General features: G+C 41.5%; 1 protein-coding gene across 7 annotated transcripts in view; it reads right to left on the reverse strand.

Moving 5' to 3' along the window:
• The window catches only part of PSD3 (pleckstrin and Sec7 domain containing 3), a 682,522-nt gene that overhangs the window by 306,873 nt on the left and 358,690 nt on the right, over nucleotides 1-16,959 (reverse strand). For all 7 annotated transcript variants that reach the window (XM_074384015.1, XM_074384005.1, XM_074384006.1 and 4 more), the window contains 2 exons: nucleotides 15,285-16,392; nucleotides 11,156-11,551 (listed from right to left, as the gene is read on the reverse strand). In XM_074384015.1, the coding sequence (XP_074240116.1) occupies nucleotides 11,156-11,551; nucleotides 15,285-16,392 (1,504 nt within the window). The remainder of the gene's footprint in view (nucleotides 1-11,155; nucleotides 11,552-15,284; nucleotides 16,393-16,959) is intronic.

The raw sequence follows: 16,959 nt of genomic DNA on the forward strand, positions 1-16,959 counted from the left end.
TCCCTACTGGTATAGTTTGGATGGACTCCCTATCACCACCACACCAAAGACAACACAAGAAATCATTTCCAGGTTCACAGCCACGAGCACTCACTTTTACAAACCTCTGTTAGGAGAATCCTCCCCTCCAAAAGCAGAGTTACCTTTAATGGGCCCACTCCCCATAAAAACAAGGACTGCCTCGGCTTTGTCTCCTGCCTCTAAGAGACTTCCAGTAAATGCCTCTCAAACTTTCAAGTGTCCATGGATCACCTGGGAAATTGTTAAAATGCAAATTTTGACTGAGTAGGTCTAGGGTGATGTCTGAGAAACACGTTTCTTATTAGGTCCAGGTGATGTCTATTAGTTTGCGGACCACAACTGGGAATAGCAAGGGGTTGAGAACCTAAGCTGCACATCAGAATCACCTGGGAAGCTTTTGAAGCTATCACTGTCCAGGTGCCACTTGAACAAATAGAATCTCTGATGGTGAAGAGTGGAGATGAGAAGCTTATAGAGCTCCCCACATGACTCTAATGTGCAATCAAGTTTGAGAACCTCTGTACTACAGCTTTAATACTCAAAAAGTTTGGTCCATGGACCAAACTTTTGTGGTCCATGGTTTGGTCCAAAGGTTTCATCCATGGACTACTGTTGCAGACCAGTGCTTTGCAAACTTCCATGTGAATGTAAACCACATGGACCTCTTGTTAAAATGCAGATTCTAATGTAGTAGGTCAGAGTGGGGCCAGGGATTCTGGATTTCTAATAAGTTCCCAGGTGAATGCTCTTGGGTGGCAAGATGGTGAGTAAAAACATCAGGAAATCTCAGGAGTTCAGTGTGCATGATTTATAAGACTTTCCTTTCATAATTTTAGATTCAGAGACCAGTAGAATACCTGCAAATAGAGCTTCAGGCACAGGCATAAGACATAGCATATGAAGTATGGGAATTAGGAAATGGACGCATTAATCTAACAGTAGACAGGATAGAGTATAATATTAATCCTCATTAGCATTCATGAGAAACATATTTACCTTCCCTTGCACCATGGCCATTGTCTGTCTCAAGTACTAAAAATGAAGCCTCTGCTAACAGCTTGAGCCAATTCAATATACAGACATACCTTGGAGATATTGCTGGTTCTATTCCAGAATGCTGCAATAAAGCAAGTATCACAATAGAGACAGTCATACACATTTATGGATTTTCTGGTGCCTGTAAGAGGTTTACACTGTAGTCTATTCAGTGTGCAACAGCATTATGTTTAAAGACCACATTGCACATACCTTCATTCAAAAACAAACTTTACTGCTAAAAAAAAGCCAATGATCATCTGAGTGTTCAGCAAGTCCTAATCTTTTTGCTGATGGAGGGACTTGCCTCAGTGTTGACGGCTGCTGACTGACCAGTGTGGTGGTGGTTGCAGAAGGTTGAGGCGGCTATGGCAATTTCTGAAAATAAGACAAATGAAGTCTGCTGCATCAAGGGACTCTTCTTTTCACAAATCTGTGAGGCTGCTTGATAGTCCTTTACCCACCACAGAACTTTTTTTTCCAAATTCAAGTCGGTTCTCTCAAACTCTGCCACTGCTTTATCAACTAAGTTTATGAAATATTCCAAATGCTTTGTAGTCATCTTAACGAGTTTCAAAGTATTTTCATCAGTAGACTCCATCTCAAGAAACCACTTCTTTATTCATGCCTAAGAAGCAACTCCTCATCTATTAAAGTTGTATCATGACACGGCAGCAATTCAGTCACATCTTAAGGCTCCACTCCTCGTTTTCTTACATTTCCACCACATCTGCAGTTACTTCCTCTACTGGAAGTTTCAAACCTCTCAGTTATCCATGAAGGCTGGAATCAACATCTTCCAAATTCCTGCTTATGTTGATATTTTGACCTCCTCCTCCCACAAATCACAAATGTTCTTAATGGCATCTAGAGTGGTGAATCCTTTCCAGAAGGTTTTCAACTGACTTTGCCCAGATCCATCAGAGGAATCACTATCTATAGTGGCTATAGCCTTACATAACATATTCCTTCAAAAAGACTTCAAAGTCAAAATTACTCCTGATCCATGGTATGCAGAATGGATATTGTGTTAGCAGGCATGAGAACAACATCAGTCTCCTTGTACATCTCCATCAGAACTCCCGGGTGACCAGGTGTCATGTCAATGAGTAGCGGCAATATGTTGAAAGATATCTCTTTTTTCCCCCAAGGAGTAGGTCTCAGCAGTGGGCTTAAAATAGTGAGTAAGCCATGCTGTCAGCAGATGTGTTGTCATCTAGCCTATGTAGTTCCATTTCTAGAGCACAGGCAAAGTAGATTTAAGCATTAATCTGAAGAGCCATAGGATTTTCAGAATGGCAAATGAGCACGAGCTTCAATTTAGTGTTACCAGCTGCATTAGCTCCTAACAAGAGTCAGCCTGTCCTTCCAAGCTTTAAGAAAAGGCAATGACTCCTACTCTTTAGCTATCAGAGTTCTAGATAGCATCTTTTTCCAACAGAAGGCTGTTTTGTCATCACTGAAAATTTGTTGTTTAGTGTAGCTACCTTTATCAGTTATCTAGCTAGATATTCTGGATAACCTGTTGCAGCTTCTATATCAGTACTTGTTGCTTCACCTAGTACTTTTACCTTAAACCTCGTAAAAAAACCTCTGCTACCTTCCAAGTTTTCAGCTGTAGCTCCCTCACCTCTCTCAGCTTTCAAAGAATTGAAGAGAGTTAGAGTCTTGCTTTAGCTTTGGCTTAAGGCAGGCGTCCCCAAACTTTTTACACATGGGGCCAGTTCACTGTCCCTCAGACCGTTGGAGGGCCGCCACATACTGTGCTCCTCTCACTGACCACCAATGAAAGAGGTGCCCCTTCCTGAAGTGCGGCGGGGGGCCGGATAAATGGCTTCAGGGGGCTGCATGCTGGCTGCGGGCCGTAGTTTGGGGACACCTGGCTTAAAGAAATGTTGTAGCTGACTTGACCTTCTATCTAGACCATTAAAACTTTCTCTATATCAGAAATAAGGCATTTCTCTTTCTTATTATACATGTGTTCAATAAAGTAGCACTTTTAATTTCCTTCAAGAACTTTTCGTTGCATTCACAGCTTGGCCATTTGGTGCAAGAGGTCTAGCTTTCAGGGTATTTTGGCTTTCAACACGCCTTCCTCATTAAGTTTAATCCTTTTTGATTTTTATTTAAAGTGAGAGACATGAGACTCTTCCTTTCACTTTAACATTTAGAGGCCATGCAGGGTTATTAACTGTCCTAATCTCAATATTGTGTGTCTCAGGGAATAGGAAAGCCCAAAGAAAGGCAGCGAGAGGGGAAACAGCTGGTTTGGTGGAGCAGTCAGAACACACAAAACTTAATAAGGTTTGTCGTGTTATATAAGCATGGTTTGTGGTGCCCCAAAACAATGATAATAGTAGCATCAAAGATCTCTGACCACAGGTCACCATAACAGATATAACAGTAATTTTTAAAAGTCTGAAATATTGAGATAATTACTAAAATGTGACACAGAGGCACAAAGTGAGCACCTGCTATTGGAAAAAATGGCACCAACAGACTTGTTTGAGGCAGGGTTGTCACAAATCTGTAATTTGAATAAAAAAAAGAGTATCCTCAAAGAGCAACAAAGCAAAGTTCAATAACATGAGTTTTGCCTGTAGCTCTGTATTTCAGTTTATGGAGACCTTATAAAGTGAAAAAGAAGATTAACGTACTGGAAACAAGTCCATTTCAAGTTCAGGCAAATTGGGACTCCTATGTAAAACACCTTCGGAGAACAATTTACTTGGGGAAAGTCCCTGTCTTTTTTCCTCCCTTTCCTCCCCAAACCGAGGCTCAATGGATAACATCCAGTGTTGCAAATATGGTAAGTGACCTCTGCTGAGATGAATGTTATCACTTCCTTTAAAAGTTAAATATTGTACTGATACATGAATAAAATATTGTTGTACAATATTTTATTGCATCTGGACCAATTAAAGTATTAACCACCATTCCAGTTTTTATTTAGACCTATGATTCTCCTTGTAATCACTTATACCTCCAATGTCCTTTATCATTTAATGTCATTCTTTGATCAAAGATCATCCAAATAACAGGAGCCCCACCATGCTCTTCACACTGATATCCACCAGTATGCAGGGAATTACTTTGGTTTGTTTAAGGTTTAAACCACAGAATTAGAATGTCTCCAGGAATAGCTATCTCAAATCCAGGACCATTTCCTGAAGTCATCACTAATTTACAGAAGATGCACCAAACAGACAGGGAGGACACAAGACCACCAAGGCCAGAGCTGTCTGAAGGGTGCCAAAAGAACAATCGGCGACCAGTGCACTTAGCTTCCATCCTGAGCTCCTGACAATCGACCCACTGTGGGAGAAGGGAAAAGGCACAGAAGAGCTGCCAGGAAACTGACCTTAGAGGGCATACTTTTTACAGAGATGGCATTAGAAGGAAACACAAGCAAGACCTAAGTGCTCCTGTGTGTGAGCCCCTCACAGTCCCATCCTCAGCCCACTCCTTGCCCTTGAGAGATTTCTCATGCTCATAGCTGCAAGTCTCATGTCTACAAGGGTGACTCCAAAGTCTCTCTAGTGACTTTCAGTCTCATATTCCCCCCAGCCCTACACAAATAACCCTCTCTCTCCTCCAACTCAACCTCTTTAAATCTGATCCCACTAGGTGTTCTCCTATCAACACTGCTGCTTCCTCCAACTCTGGTGGAGGGTTTCCTGCTCCAACCAGTCACCCATGCTTGAACTCTCACAATCATTTTGACTCAGGCCCACATGTCCTAGAGTCATACATTCATCATATCCTTGCATCTTTCTTTTTACCATGCTGTCTCTTACCTGTTTTCTTATTATTCCTTAGACTCTTACTCAGACTGCTATGAAACCCATGATAGGTTTAAAATAAATATCCACAAACTATAACTTAGCAAAGTCTTATGACAACATTGTAAATTGTTTGATAAGGCTATTTCCATCTTACCAATAAGAAATCAGAAGTTCCACGAATGAAAAGACCTGCCTGAGATCAAGCTGCCAGGAAAAAGGATGGCTTCACCGCCTATGTTCTGCCTCAGCTCTCTAAGTTATTCTGCCTACCACAGTGCGCTGTGCTTCACAGAAAGAGGGTGACTTCTAAGGAAGCCGCGCAGTAAGTGTATGACGCAGGGGTTCTGTCCACGGCTGAGAGGCAGGATAACTTTTCTTCAGGTTACTATTGTTGTTGATATTTATTTGTATTTAATTAGCACCTATTGTATACCAGACATTGTTAGGACACTTGACTTTCTTTTCTTGATTTTTGTTTCATCTGATTAATCTTGTTTGCTCCTCCTTCCTTTACAAGATAGGTATTATTAATTTCATTTTACACTAGGAAGGGGTCCCAGATTTTATGTATTTATTCATAATCACACATCTACAAAGTGAGACAATTTGAAACCAGGAATAACTGGCTCTGAAACCTAGAAGAGACCCCTAACCAGCATCAATGAGCAGGAACTCCTTCATGGTTAAAAAAAAAAAAAAAAAAAAAAATCAGCCAAGTGCAGTGGCTCACGCCTGTAATCCCAGCACTTTGGGAGGCCAAGGCACGCGGATCACAAGGTAAGGAGTGGGAGACCAGCCTGACCAACATGGTGAAACCCTGTCTCTACTAAAAATATAAAAATTAGCCAGGTGTGGTGGCTTGCACCTGTAATCCCGGCTACTCATGAGGCTGAGGCAGGAAAATCACTTGAACTTGGGAGGCAGAGGTTGCAGTGAGCAGAGATCATACCATTATACTCCAGCCTGGGTGACAGAGAGAGACTCTGTCTGAAAAAAAAAAAAAAAATACCACTATAACTACTTTGGAAAGAAGCCAGAAAGAGAAAAATGAGAACCTCTTTTTTGACCAAACAAATTTAAAATGTAAAAGAAAAGGATTGAAGAGATTACTGGAGCAACAGCAACCTGCTCATGAACCCATCAGGCAGTCAAGCTTCCCACCTCTAATGGCAGAAGACAAGCCAGGAGCTCTGTGGGCAGCCAGATAGTTCCAATTTCACAACATCCAAATGCTGTTCTCTGTCACTAGCTTCACTAACGTCACACTATTTTAATTTATTCTTTTAATATTTACGTATTATAATAAAGTGACTTCAAGTTTAAACTGGGATCTTGAAACAATTTTTCAAATCACATTTCAACAAATATCTACTTATTTTGCATGAATTCTTCCTAAGCACACAAACATTAGAGAAAAACTGGAGAAAAAGGAGAATAAATTTCCAAACGCTGCATTCCATTTGAGAAGGGGGAGAAAGAAATGAGAGCAAGGCAAAAAAAACCCCACAAATGTCAAATTCAGAGTGGCTGAAGACACACTGAAGCGCTTCCCTCAGGCAGATCAGCCGCACACAGATGTAATTCAACTGTTCTGCCGTACCCGTAGGTATCCTGAGCAAGATCCGAAAGAAAAACTAGGAAGCTGAGATACAAAATAGATCTATCACACTACAAAGTTTATTTCAAAAAGCAGCTTCCTATGTTTTAGAGAACCTAAAAACAAGTTCCTACCATTTCACTGTATTTGCTATTTCTTTTTCTCCTGTCCAAGCCCAAGCTCAATGGAAATGGACAATATTGATTCAACTCTGTTAATGGTCACAGTAACAACATTTGTGCCTTAAGAACTTACTGATTGAAGTTGTGGTCATCTGCTGATAAGCCGGTGAGTGAGAAGCACCCAGACACAAAGGAACCCATTGAAACGTGTGTAACTGTAAGTCTCTAATTATCCTTTCTAATTTTGGAGCCATGTGACAGGACTTTACACAGCACCACTGAACCCCGGTCAGCCTGAGTGCCATGAAGCTGGACCACACAGGGAGGGGATGTTCCTCATTGCTTCTTCATTAAAATATTGTATTCCATGTTCAGGGTGAGCTGTTTCTGGCTGACATGTAGCTCACTGGTCAAAAGGCAGGCAGAGCATCTGAGAGAATTTGTTAGGTTGGTGCAAAAGTAATTGCAGTTTTACCACTGAAAGTCATGACAAAAACCATAATTACTTTTGTGCCAACCCAATATTCCTGTCCAGATTTATTCCAGGATTTTAAGAGGCTTTTTCACCTTACAAAGAGTGAGACAGTTGATGTTACAAAGGTATATAATACTTTTAAAGACAAATAGACGAGCACTCAAAAAAAAAGTCTTTCTCAACTGGATATTACAATATTATAGGTTTCGAATATTTTCTTCTTTGACTTGAGTAGAGAGAGTGGTAGAGACAGAATGCTTGTTCTGCAGAAAGGAAAATTGCCTTGCTAAGAGAACTTTTTGTCCGCATGTTCATTTTTCCTTGTGGCACCTAGGAACAAGCATTCTGTCTCTAACAGAGAGTAATAGGGAAGAACAATGTCCCTCTGGCCACCAAAGGATGGCTAAGCTCAAGATTGGAAGGTATTCCTGAGAGAGAGAAGAATCAAGTGCCACAACACCCCAATCACCTTTACCAACCTCTTGCCTCTTTCTTTAATGAAGCAATGCAGCTGAGAACAATGTCATCCTGTGTTCAGAACAAATGACTGTTGAATACTCCCACTGAAATAACGTTTAATGACAAAGTAAAGACACATCTTGAAACAGAAAAGGATTTAAAAGTAAATCTAGGCAATACCAAAGTGAATACATTTTTGTTTTGTTTAAGATATCTGGTCTTGTTCTAAGATCTACCATGAAATAATTATAACTTGATCCAGTTCAGCATAGTTCAGTAAGAGCACAGGCTCTGGAGCCTGACTGCCTGTGTTTGAGGGCTGAGTATGTCACTTACCATCCATCTGTGTGACATTGAGCAATTTACTTAACCTCTCTGTACTTCATTTTCCTTATTTGGAAAATTAGAACACTAATGGTTTCTTTCTTCCTCCTAGCTCATTGTGAGAACTAAGCATCATGTGTTTACCAAATAAATAAAACTCATGGGCTACACAGGACACACAATTATGTTTAGAGACTAGCTAAAGTAATAATATGTTTTACGAGCTAACGACTAACATTGTATACATTAAAATCAATACTGAATTTCCTTGGATCTTGTCTACCAAATATCAAGGAGGCGTGATCAGGGAAGAATTCATTTATTCCTTTTCTTTTGAGCCTTTCTCCGAGCTCACTTTACCCAGTATGATCAGACACCCACCACTGGCAAGGAAGCAGGAGAGGCCAGTGAATGCAGATGGAATGGCAGGCAAGAGCACTTCTTTTACTTATCACTTTTCTTTTGTAAATATATTACTACAATTGGATTTTTTATTTTCCTTTAATTCCAACACGGGGACCCTTGGTGCTTGGCTGAGGGATAGGCTTAACACCTTGATGTCTACTTCCTTACCTCTGCAGAGGAATGTTTTAATGCAGATGAAATTTTAAAAGGCCAGCTCATTGATCGATTTAAAAATTTATGGAAAAGTGTTTATTATTGACCTGGTAAATTTTCCCTGAAATTGAACGCATACACCACCACCACCAACAAGAAGCAGCAGTTCTACATTTAGGACTTGGTTTCTTGGAAACAGACCATCTCAGACTTCTGGCTTATGGAGACGTGGCATGAGAGAAATCAGATCAAAAGAATAATAACAATATAAGACCTGGCGCCTAGAATAGCGAATGAATCTGGCTTCGGAACCAGTCAACTTGAATTCCAGTACAGTATCTTTCACGAGAAAGTCATATAGCTTTGCGTAATATATCCCACAAAACTGGAATACAGATTCTATAGTACTAAAAAAGGCTATCTGAGGCCCCTTCAAGTAGTAAAATGTGATTAATTCTACAACCTGCAATACTAACACAATTCTTCTGTGACTGCAACTTCCCCAAATCACCCAGGAAGGCAGAAGGGGTAAAGAAAAATACGTTTTCCAGTTTCCTTAAAATTTCTTAGAATCATTAAACCTGCCCTACCTTTTAACCTTGAATAGAGACACACATCACAAAATAAAACTTCCTCGACATATAACCACTTATTATCATACGCCAACCTCAAAGAACACAAAATGAGGGGTCCTGCCAAGCTGGTCTGTCCAAGCCATGGGCAGAGTTCAGGGAAAGCTAGGGTGACCATCAGTCAGGAGTTGTACAGGACGAGTGCCCAGGCTAAGGGAGAGGTGGGCTGGCACATCTCCAAGGTGCTTGTCACTTAGCACTAGAATGTGGTCCTTTATCACTAGACAAGACCTCCTGGTTTGACAATGCAGGTGACACAGCTGAAACTTTATCTCAGCATGGCCTGAAGGATACCACTGTCTAAATCTGAGATGCTAAAATACTATAGCCTACACTGATACTCTCTCCAAACTATTTAACTCTGTCCATCCTCATGACTCGCACTCATGCTGGCCCAAATGATGACAACTTCCTGTTCTAAGTGCTCTAAGTGCACAAGCCTCACATTTAATAAACCTTTCATCCAATTCCTTCACTGGTGTTCATCTCTTGGCTTCATTTACATCCACTCCCTGTGGCTTCTGCAGTGAAGCCTCTCAGCCCGAAACTCTTCAGCTTTCAATTTTGGGATATATTACCATGTTTGGTCTTAATATAAACAACTTCCACTCACCCTAGAATACTGAGTGGAATTTCAGTGAAATTATATGCATACCTGTCCTACAGCATTTTATCACAATTTGCAGTCCTCAGAGATGACGGTGAAAGGGGAAGATTAAGGTGGGACCCTCCACTGAGGGGAGCCCCCTCTCAGAGACACTGTTTTCAGTGATGCCTCCCTCTCCAGGACTCTTCCACTGAGAGACACTCTGATCTCACAGATACAGGATGTCTAGACGTGGACTAACTAAGCAACCAGTTCATATGCACACATTTACCCAGGCTCTGCAGCATACCACATCTTGTGCAAGGTACTTTGGTCTCTATTAACCCTTTAAATCTCATGGCCTCACAACACACAGGATCATTAACTCCATTTTGAAATAAATAATTCAAGTTTCAGAGAAAATAAGTGGCTTGCCCAAGTAATTCAGACCAAAGTCTTGTGGTTTGGACACCTTGTTCTTTTTATTCTCACCGTGACCCAGTAAGACAACCAATATCCACAATCCATTTTCACAAAGAAATGCATAGCTACAATGTCACAAGGTGCCAATCCTGAATTTGCCCATCCAATCAACTATAAACCTACAAACTGATTATAGGAAATGCTCACCACAGGGTAGACTGCTCAAAAAGAGAGGTTCATTGAAAACCTGTAATACGAATAGGAAAGCACTGGCATTATTTCATACAGCTTTAAACAGCTTTAAAATAGTTTATCACCATTTAACTCCCTCAACCAGCTACACACACACACACACACACACACACACACACACACACACAAATATATCAAAACAAAATTCATAAAATTGTATTGTCACAGGTAGATAACCTGAGGATGACAAGCATGAAGAAATGAAATGCTGAATAACCCATAAATAGAAGCGGAATCCCCAAATGACAGGCATGGTGCATATAATGTACATAATTTGTCATTTTAGCTCCCAGATAGACTAACATCTTAAAGTAGAGAGAGAAAACAAACATGGAGCTTAGACCAAGATATAAGCTCTCTCAAGCATGTGTCTAATTAGATTCTTCCTTCAACATCTCAGGAACAGAAAGACAGAACAGGACCTCTAGAAGGGCTGGAAGAGACTTTGCTGACTGTATAGTCCAACACTTTAGTTTCCAATTAAGGAATCTCTGAGCTAATTAAACAACCTGCTTAAAGTCATCAACCACCCTCAGTGCCAGACTAAAGCTACGATCTCTCAGTGTTCTTTTCACAGCACCACGTCACTGCCATCACTGGAGCTGATACTTTACTCATCGTCCCCAAATGTTTGTTTGCTATCCAATTTTATATATAGCTATCCAGGAAATACCACAGGCTAGAATGATCACAGTTTGCCAATTTGACAAACCACTAAGGTGTGTCCTGCCTGCCCTAAAACTCAAATTACTTTTTACTCACATCATTTGCTTATATCCACAGAAACTGACCAAATGATTTAAAAATATATTCCACACTCAGATTTCCCAAAGAAGAAATCCTACAAAAACCACCAGCATGAAATTAATGAGAATGGGACTAGTACCTTCCCCAGAAGGCAATCTCTGGGGTGCCTTTCGTGTAGATGGAGTCGCTGGCATCATTCAGCCCATTGGTGACCCCACTAGCATAGCTCATCACGATTCCACCATCTGCTGACACACTCAGGACATCCTGATGTCCTCCCCCTGATGTCCTCTCCAAGAACTGACCGCCTTCTTTAATGCGCTGTTGTATCATTGGAGTGAGGGGCATTTCAAAGCTAAAATAGCTATCAGGCTCTGAGTATAACGTCTCCAAGGACTCCGCACTGTAGTATAAAGAAGTGTTGTCCAAAATGGTTTCAAACTGGGAGCTGTACACATCAGTGGAGTCCTCCGTATATCCAGGCCCAAGGATGTCTTCATCTTCCCCCTTAACCTGCTCCTCTTGTTCAGTGATCCTGAAAAGTAAGTAAGAGTGAAGAATTCCAATATTAGGTTAATCTCTTTATTTCTCCCTCTTTAACTATATGAAAAGGACAATATTCTAGAGATCTAACTCTTGTATTCAATGATTTATATCTTAATATATTTGGAAAGGAAGCTACAAAGCATAATCAGGTTGAAAAATTCTCAGTATGCACATGGCTAGGACACTATAAATCTAAGAAAGTTTCAAACTAGTTTGCTAATGTGTGAATACATCTGGTCCAATGAATATATGAAGAAAATATTCAATTCTCATTTTAGCCAACTATACTGTACATATTCAGATGATTTGCAACTACCAGCATTCCTAATTATAACAAAAGCAGATAAATATATCATGTAAACTTGATACAGCAAAATTTCAGTAAAAAACACACTAAACTTTCATCAGTTTATTAATACCTTCTGATTTAAATAAGGCCAAAAGCTCTCAAGCAGATGACTACAACAGAAGCCAAGAGCTGCCCCCTGCTGACAATAAAGCAGCACTGCAGAGAGATTTCAGGTCCAAAATTAGCCAATGAATGGCCTAACAAAAGCTAACAGAAGTAAGGCTAACCAAAACCTTGAGAGTTAAGAAACAGCTCAAAAGTCAATATACAGGGAAGGGTATTAATTTTGCCACACAAATGTGAACAATTAATATGCAGCATGTTTTTCGAATATTAAAAATGAACATTAGGATAACTAAGTAAAATTAAAAACTTGGGAGCTAGATCACTAGTTAAGAGCAAAAGGTCAAGAGTTAGAAAAACCAGAAGCTGAATTTTGGCTGTCTCAATTACTAGGTATATCACTTGAAGCAACTTTACTTAACATCTCTGAGCCTCAGATTCCTACAAATAGGAATAAAATAGAAATAGGAATTATCTATTAAGCATCTCATAAGTCATCCACATTCCCAGGTATTACTGGAATCCACATTCAACACTGCAGTTAGTGTGTTGTTTTTAAATACTGAAGGTCACCTATGGACCAAATGCTATGCTCTTTATGGCTTCCCACCGCACTTGGAATAAATTGGACCATTCCTAAAATGATACTCCTCCCCACCTCTCCACACTCACTGTACCCCGCTTTCTCCCCTGGTTTTTTTTTTCCTAACTCTTTTGCTCACGCTGGGTGCACTGGTGCAATCTCGGCTCACTGCAGCTTCTGCCTCCCAGGTTCAAGCAATTCTCCTGCCTCAGCCTCCTAAGTAGCTGGGATTACAGGCATACACCATAATGCCTGGCTAATTTTTGTATTTTTAGTAGACATGGAGTTTTACCACATTGGCCAGGCTGGTCTTGACCTCAGGTGGTCCACCTGCCTCAGCCTCCCAAAGTGCTGGAATTACAAGTATGAGCCACTGCGCCTGGCCTCCCCTGCTCTTCAGGCATCAGTCACACTGGTGGAGTTTCAAATCTTCAAACCTGGGATAGGCCTTGGCTTTACACTTCTGCAGGAAGCACACACTGGTCAGGGAGCACAGCAGCCTCCTGTGCATATGCTGTGCCCTTCCTCTACCTGAAACATTCTTCCTAACCCTTCTCTGCCTGGCAAACTCTTATTCCTTCCTCACATCTCAGTGTAATTTCCATTTCCACAAAAAAGCTTTGCCCACGCCATCAATCGAACTGGCCTCTCCCTTCCTTGCAAATTATTCTTTCTAGTAGGTCTCTATTGTTTGCCTTCACAAAACCTAGCACAGTGTGTGATCCTATACCTATTAGCAGGTTTATGTGATCTGTATTTATCTTCAGCGGTAAATTCCATGAGGACAGTGACCGTGAGCCACATCTATTTTGAACATTCCTTTATGACCAGCATCTTGCAGTGTCAGGACATAGAAGACCGCCAAAAAATATTTGTGGGAAGAAAAGAGGAGTGAGTTATTAGTCTGAACAGCAATGTATTTTCCAGTGGGAATATAAACACGGAGCCACATGCCACATATCAAGGGCGCTTTGGAGGGATGTCTAGAGAGCTAATGGGTTGGGGAAGGGAAGGGGGAAGGATCCTGCTGGTGATCCCAAAGGAGCAGCACTCCCAGTGGGTTTGTTAACTGCAGAGGAAAATGCATTTCCTTACACTGAACAAGAAAACAAAAAACAACCCTCAGCCTTGACACAGATGTTCTCCCACATAAACTATAAAATACAGTGTCATGAGGATTGACAGAAGAAAAGATGGTACAAATTAGAAGTACAGTATACAACAAAAGACTACAATCAAAGGGAGTGAAGAAAGATGGGTCATGTCTCCCATTTATCCGGGTCTAGGCTGGTGTAGATGTCAGAAATCCAGAGAAAAACCAGGAAATACCACATGATGCCAAGTTTCACTTATAAAGGCCATAAATCTCATAAGTAGGAGTTGAACAATGAGAATATATAGGCACAGGAGGGAAACATCACACACTGGGGCCTGTCAGGGGTGGGGGGCAAGGGAAGGGATAGCGTTAGGAGAAATACCTAATGTAGATGACAGGCTCCTAGATGCAGCAAACCACCAGGGCACATGTATAACCTATCTAACAAACCTGCACATTTTGCACATGTATCCCAGAACTTTAAGTATAATAATAAAAAAAGGTCATAAATCAAAATATATGCTACTTATGAGAAGAAGAAATTCCCATGTGAATACCAGTGAACAAGTGAATTAGAAAGTCTACTTCTGACACCCTGAGATGTCATTTCTAAACATAGGAAGGGTCGGGCACAGTGGCTCACACCTGTAATCCCACCACTTAGGGAGGCTAAGGTGGGAGGATCACTTGATGCCAGGAGTTTGAAACACCTCGGGCAACATAGTGGGATTCCATCTCTACAAAGAGTACAAAAGTTAGCCGGGTGTGGTGGCGCACACCTGTAGTCCCAGCTCCTCAGAGGGCTGAGGTGAGAGGAGCTCTTGAGCTCTGGAGGTCAAGGCTGCAGTGAGCCATGATCACACCAGCGTACTACAGCCCTGGAGATGGAACAAGACATTGTCTCTATAAAAATAAATAAACAAACGTAGGAAATTGAGTGGGCCCAAACCCAGAATCTCTGTGTACATACATGTATGTAGGCTGGATTGAAGGCATTGGTGTTATACCCAGAAGAAATGCCTAAGTTGAAAGTAACAGCTACATTGGGCAAGTCAAAAGAGGCCAAATCTTTTCATATCATTAAAGACTGTAGTGGGGTATTACAGTTACCTTGATGTTGGGAAACTTGAAATCTGTCAAATGTTAAGAAAATGTCAGAAAAGAATTCATAGTTTAGTGTTCACAGTCTTTTCAGAAACTGTTTCTTTGGTCCATGCCTAATGGATGACTTTATAACAAGAGCACTTTAATATCTGTGAAGCTTAGAAGGAATCTTAGCTTAGAAGAACCTAGCTTACAGTAACTTCTCTTATACTCTATGACAGGCATCCCCAAACTTTTTACACAGGGGGCCAGTTCACTGTCCCTCAGACCATTGGAGGGCTGCCACATACTGTGCTCCTCTCACTGACCACCAATGAAAGAGGTGCCCCTTCCTGAAGTGCAGCAGGGGGCCGGATAAATGGCCTCAGGGGGCCACATGCGGCCCGCGGGCTGTAGTTTGGGTACGCCTGCTCTATGATAACAAGGACACAATGTATTTGATTGAGTTGTCATGTGGAGCACAGGATAATGGTTTTCTATGATACATACTAGGCATCTCAGATAGCAGGGCTACTCTGGGCACTCACCTTTCCTTGTATCTCTCTGGTTCAGGCTTCTTCTCAAGATGCTGTTTGTTTTCCTTTAGGAAGACTTCATCCTCTCCACTCTCATCAAGATGAACAGGGGAGAATGTCCCCGAACTTGTGCCAGGCCTCTCTGAAGAAGCTTTCAAGGATTCATCCCAAACATCCTCAGTTAAACTACTTGAACTACACAAACCAGCTGATGAGATGAAATGGAGTGGCACTTTGGAAAACTCTTTGTTTTCAGAAGAGGCTGTTCTTTGCAGTGATGTCTCAAAATCTACGGGATGCTGGCTCTCTCTCTTATCTCCTCCTGTCCACAATATCTCCACTCCTTGAAATTCCACATGTTTGACCCGGCCTCGGCGTCCAACGGAGCTGCTTCGATCACATCCCCCTGGGTGCTCTCTCCCAAGAGCAGACCTCTGCTCTTTCAAGAAACTAACACTGCCTGCAGAGTGGTAGGTCACTGCTGAGCTCCCCAGGGAGGCCACAGGACAAGCTGGCTCCTGTACACAGAGGGCCCCTTTCCTCCCATTATTCATTATCTGGGAAAGCTCGGCCTGAGTGTCTCCTGTTAACAGTGCGGTCAGATCCTTCTGGATGCTCAAATAAAAACTTTCCTCTGTCGTTACTTCAGCTGAAGGAGGTATTTCTGGTGATTTTTTTTGGCCAGGAGGGAGCGGTTTGTTCGTTCTCTGTGTTTTATGACTGGCGGTGTCCAGCTCTTTTTCCACCTGCTGAACTGAAAGACTAGAAACAGCATCTTGGTCCAGTACCTTTGTAGCCTGTAATGTTCCAGAAATGATTCTGGCTTCGGTGGCTTTCAGAGCTGAAATCAAAGAGTCAATGGGCTGTAAACTTTGTTCCTTGAGGTGACTTTGAGAGGGGGCCTTTCTGACATCTTTTGGTCCTTCTGTAACACTGTGGAGCCCAGAGTGGCAGCCAGTAAGAGGCTGGACACCCTGCTGCTCTTGTGGGTGGCATGGCAGAGTCTCACCATCAAACTCCAGAGAAGGCCCTAGGCCTTCTCCACCTTCCTCCATGGTCCCATATTCTGGAAATTCATTTGTAACATTTGGTGGGAGTAAAGTGCTTCCTCCATGATCACCTGTGAAGAGAACACAAGGGACACATGATTTGTTGCAGAAAGACAGGCCCCAGGAGGTCACAATGCATATTCATGTAGATCAGGCACTCAATAATACTTATGAATTTGATTATTTCATTATGTCTGTCCTTCCACCATCCTGTAACACATACTTCTCATGACACTGCAGTGATCCCTTCTACTTAGCTTACATGAGTATAACCACAAAACTTTCAGCATAGAAGGCAATCTAATGACACCTGCCACATTTAACTTTGCTTCCTATGTGCCATACATGAGAATTCATTAACTCAGTTGCTTCATATGAAAAAAGGGATTAAAATAAGGATATGTACCACCTTCCAAATACCACTCATAAAACAGCAACTAAAATATTTCTATTGAGCATAACACTAAAGACCTCTATTTTCCAGTCAACAATATCTGTGCCATGCAATCTCTGAAACAGAGCATCTGCAAAACACTTATGATCTATTTAAAGTCGGTCAATATTTTTTCTGCCAGAAGTCTCTTCTTCATTTTTGGGTTTCTGTATGTGCGGCAGGGGATGCTTTTAAACTATCCCAG

This window comes from Saimiri boliviensis, chromosome 13, assembly GCF_048565385.1.
Source record: "Saimiri boliviensis isolate mSaiBol1 chromosome 13, mSaiBol1.pri, whole genome shotgun sequence".
Taxonomy (NCBI): Eukaryota; Metazoa; Chordata; class Mammalia; order Primates; family Cebidae; genus Saimiri; species Saimiri boliviensis.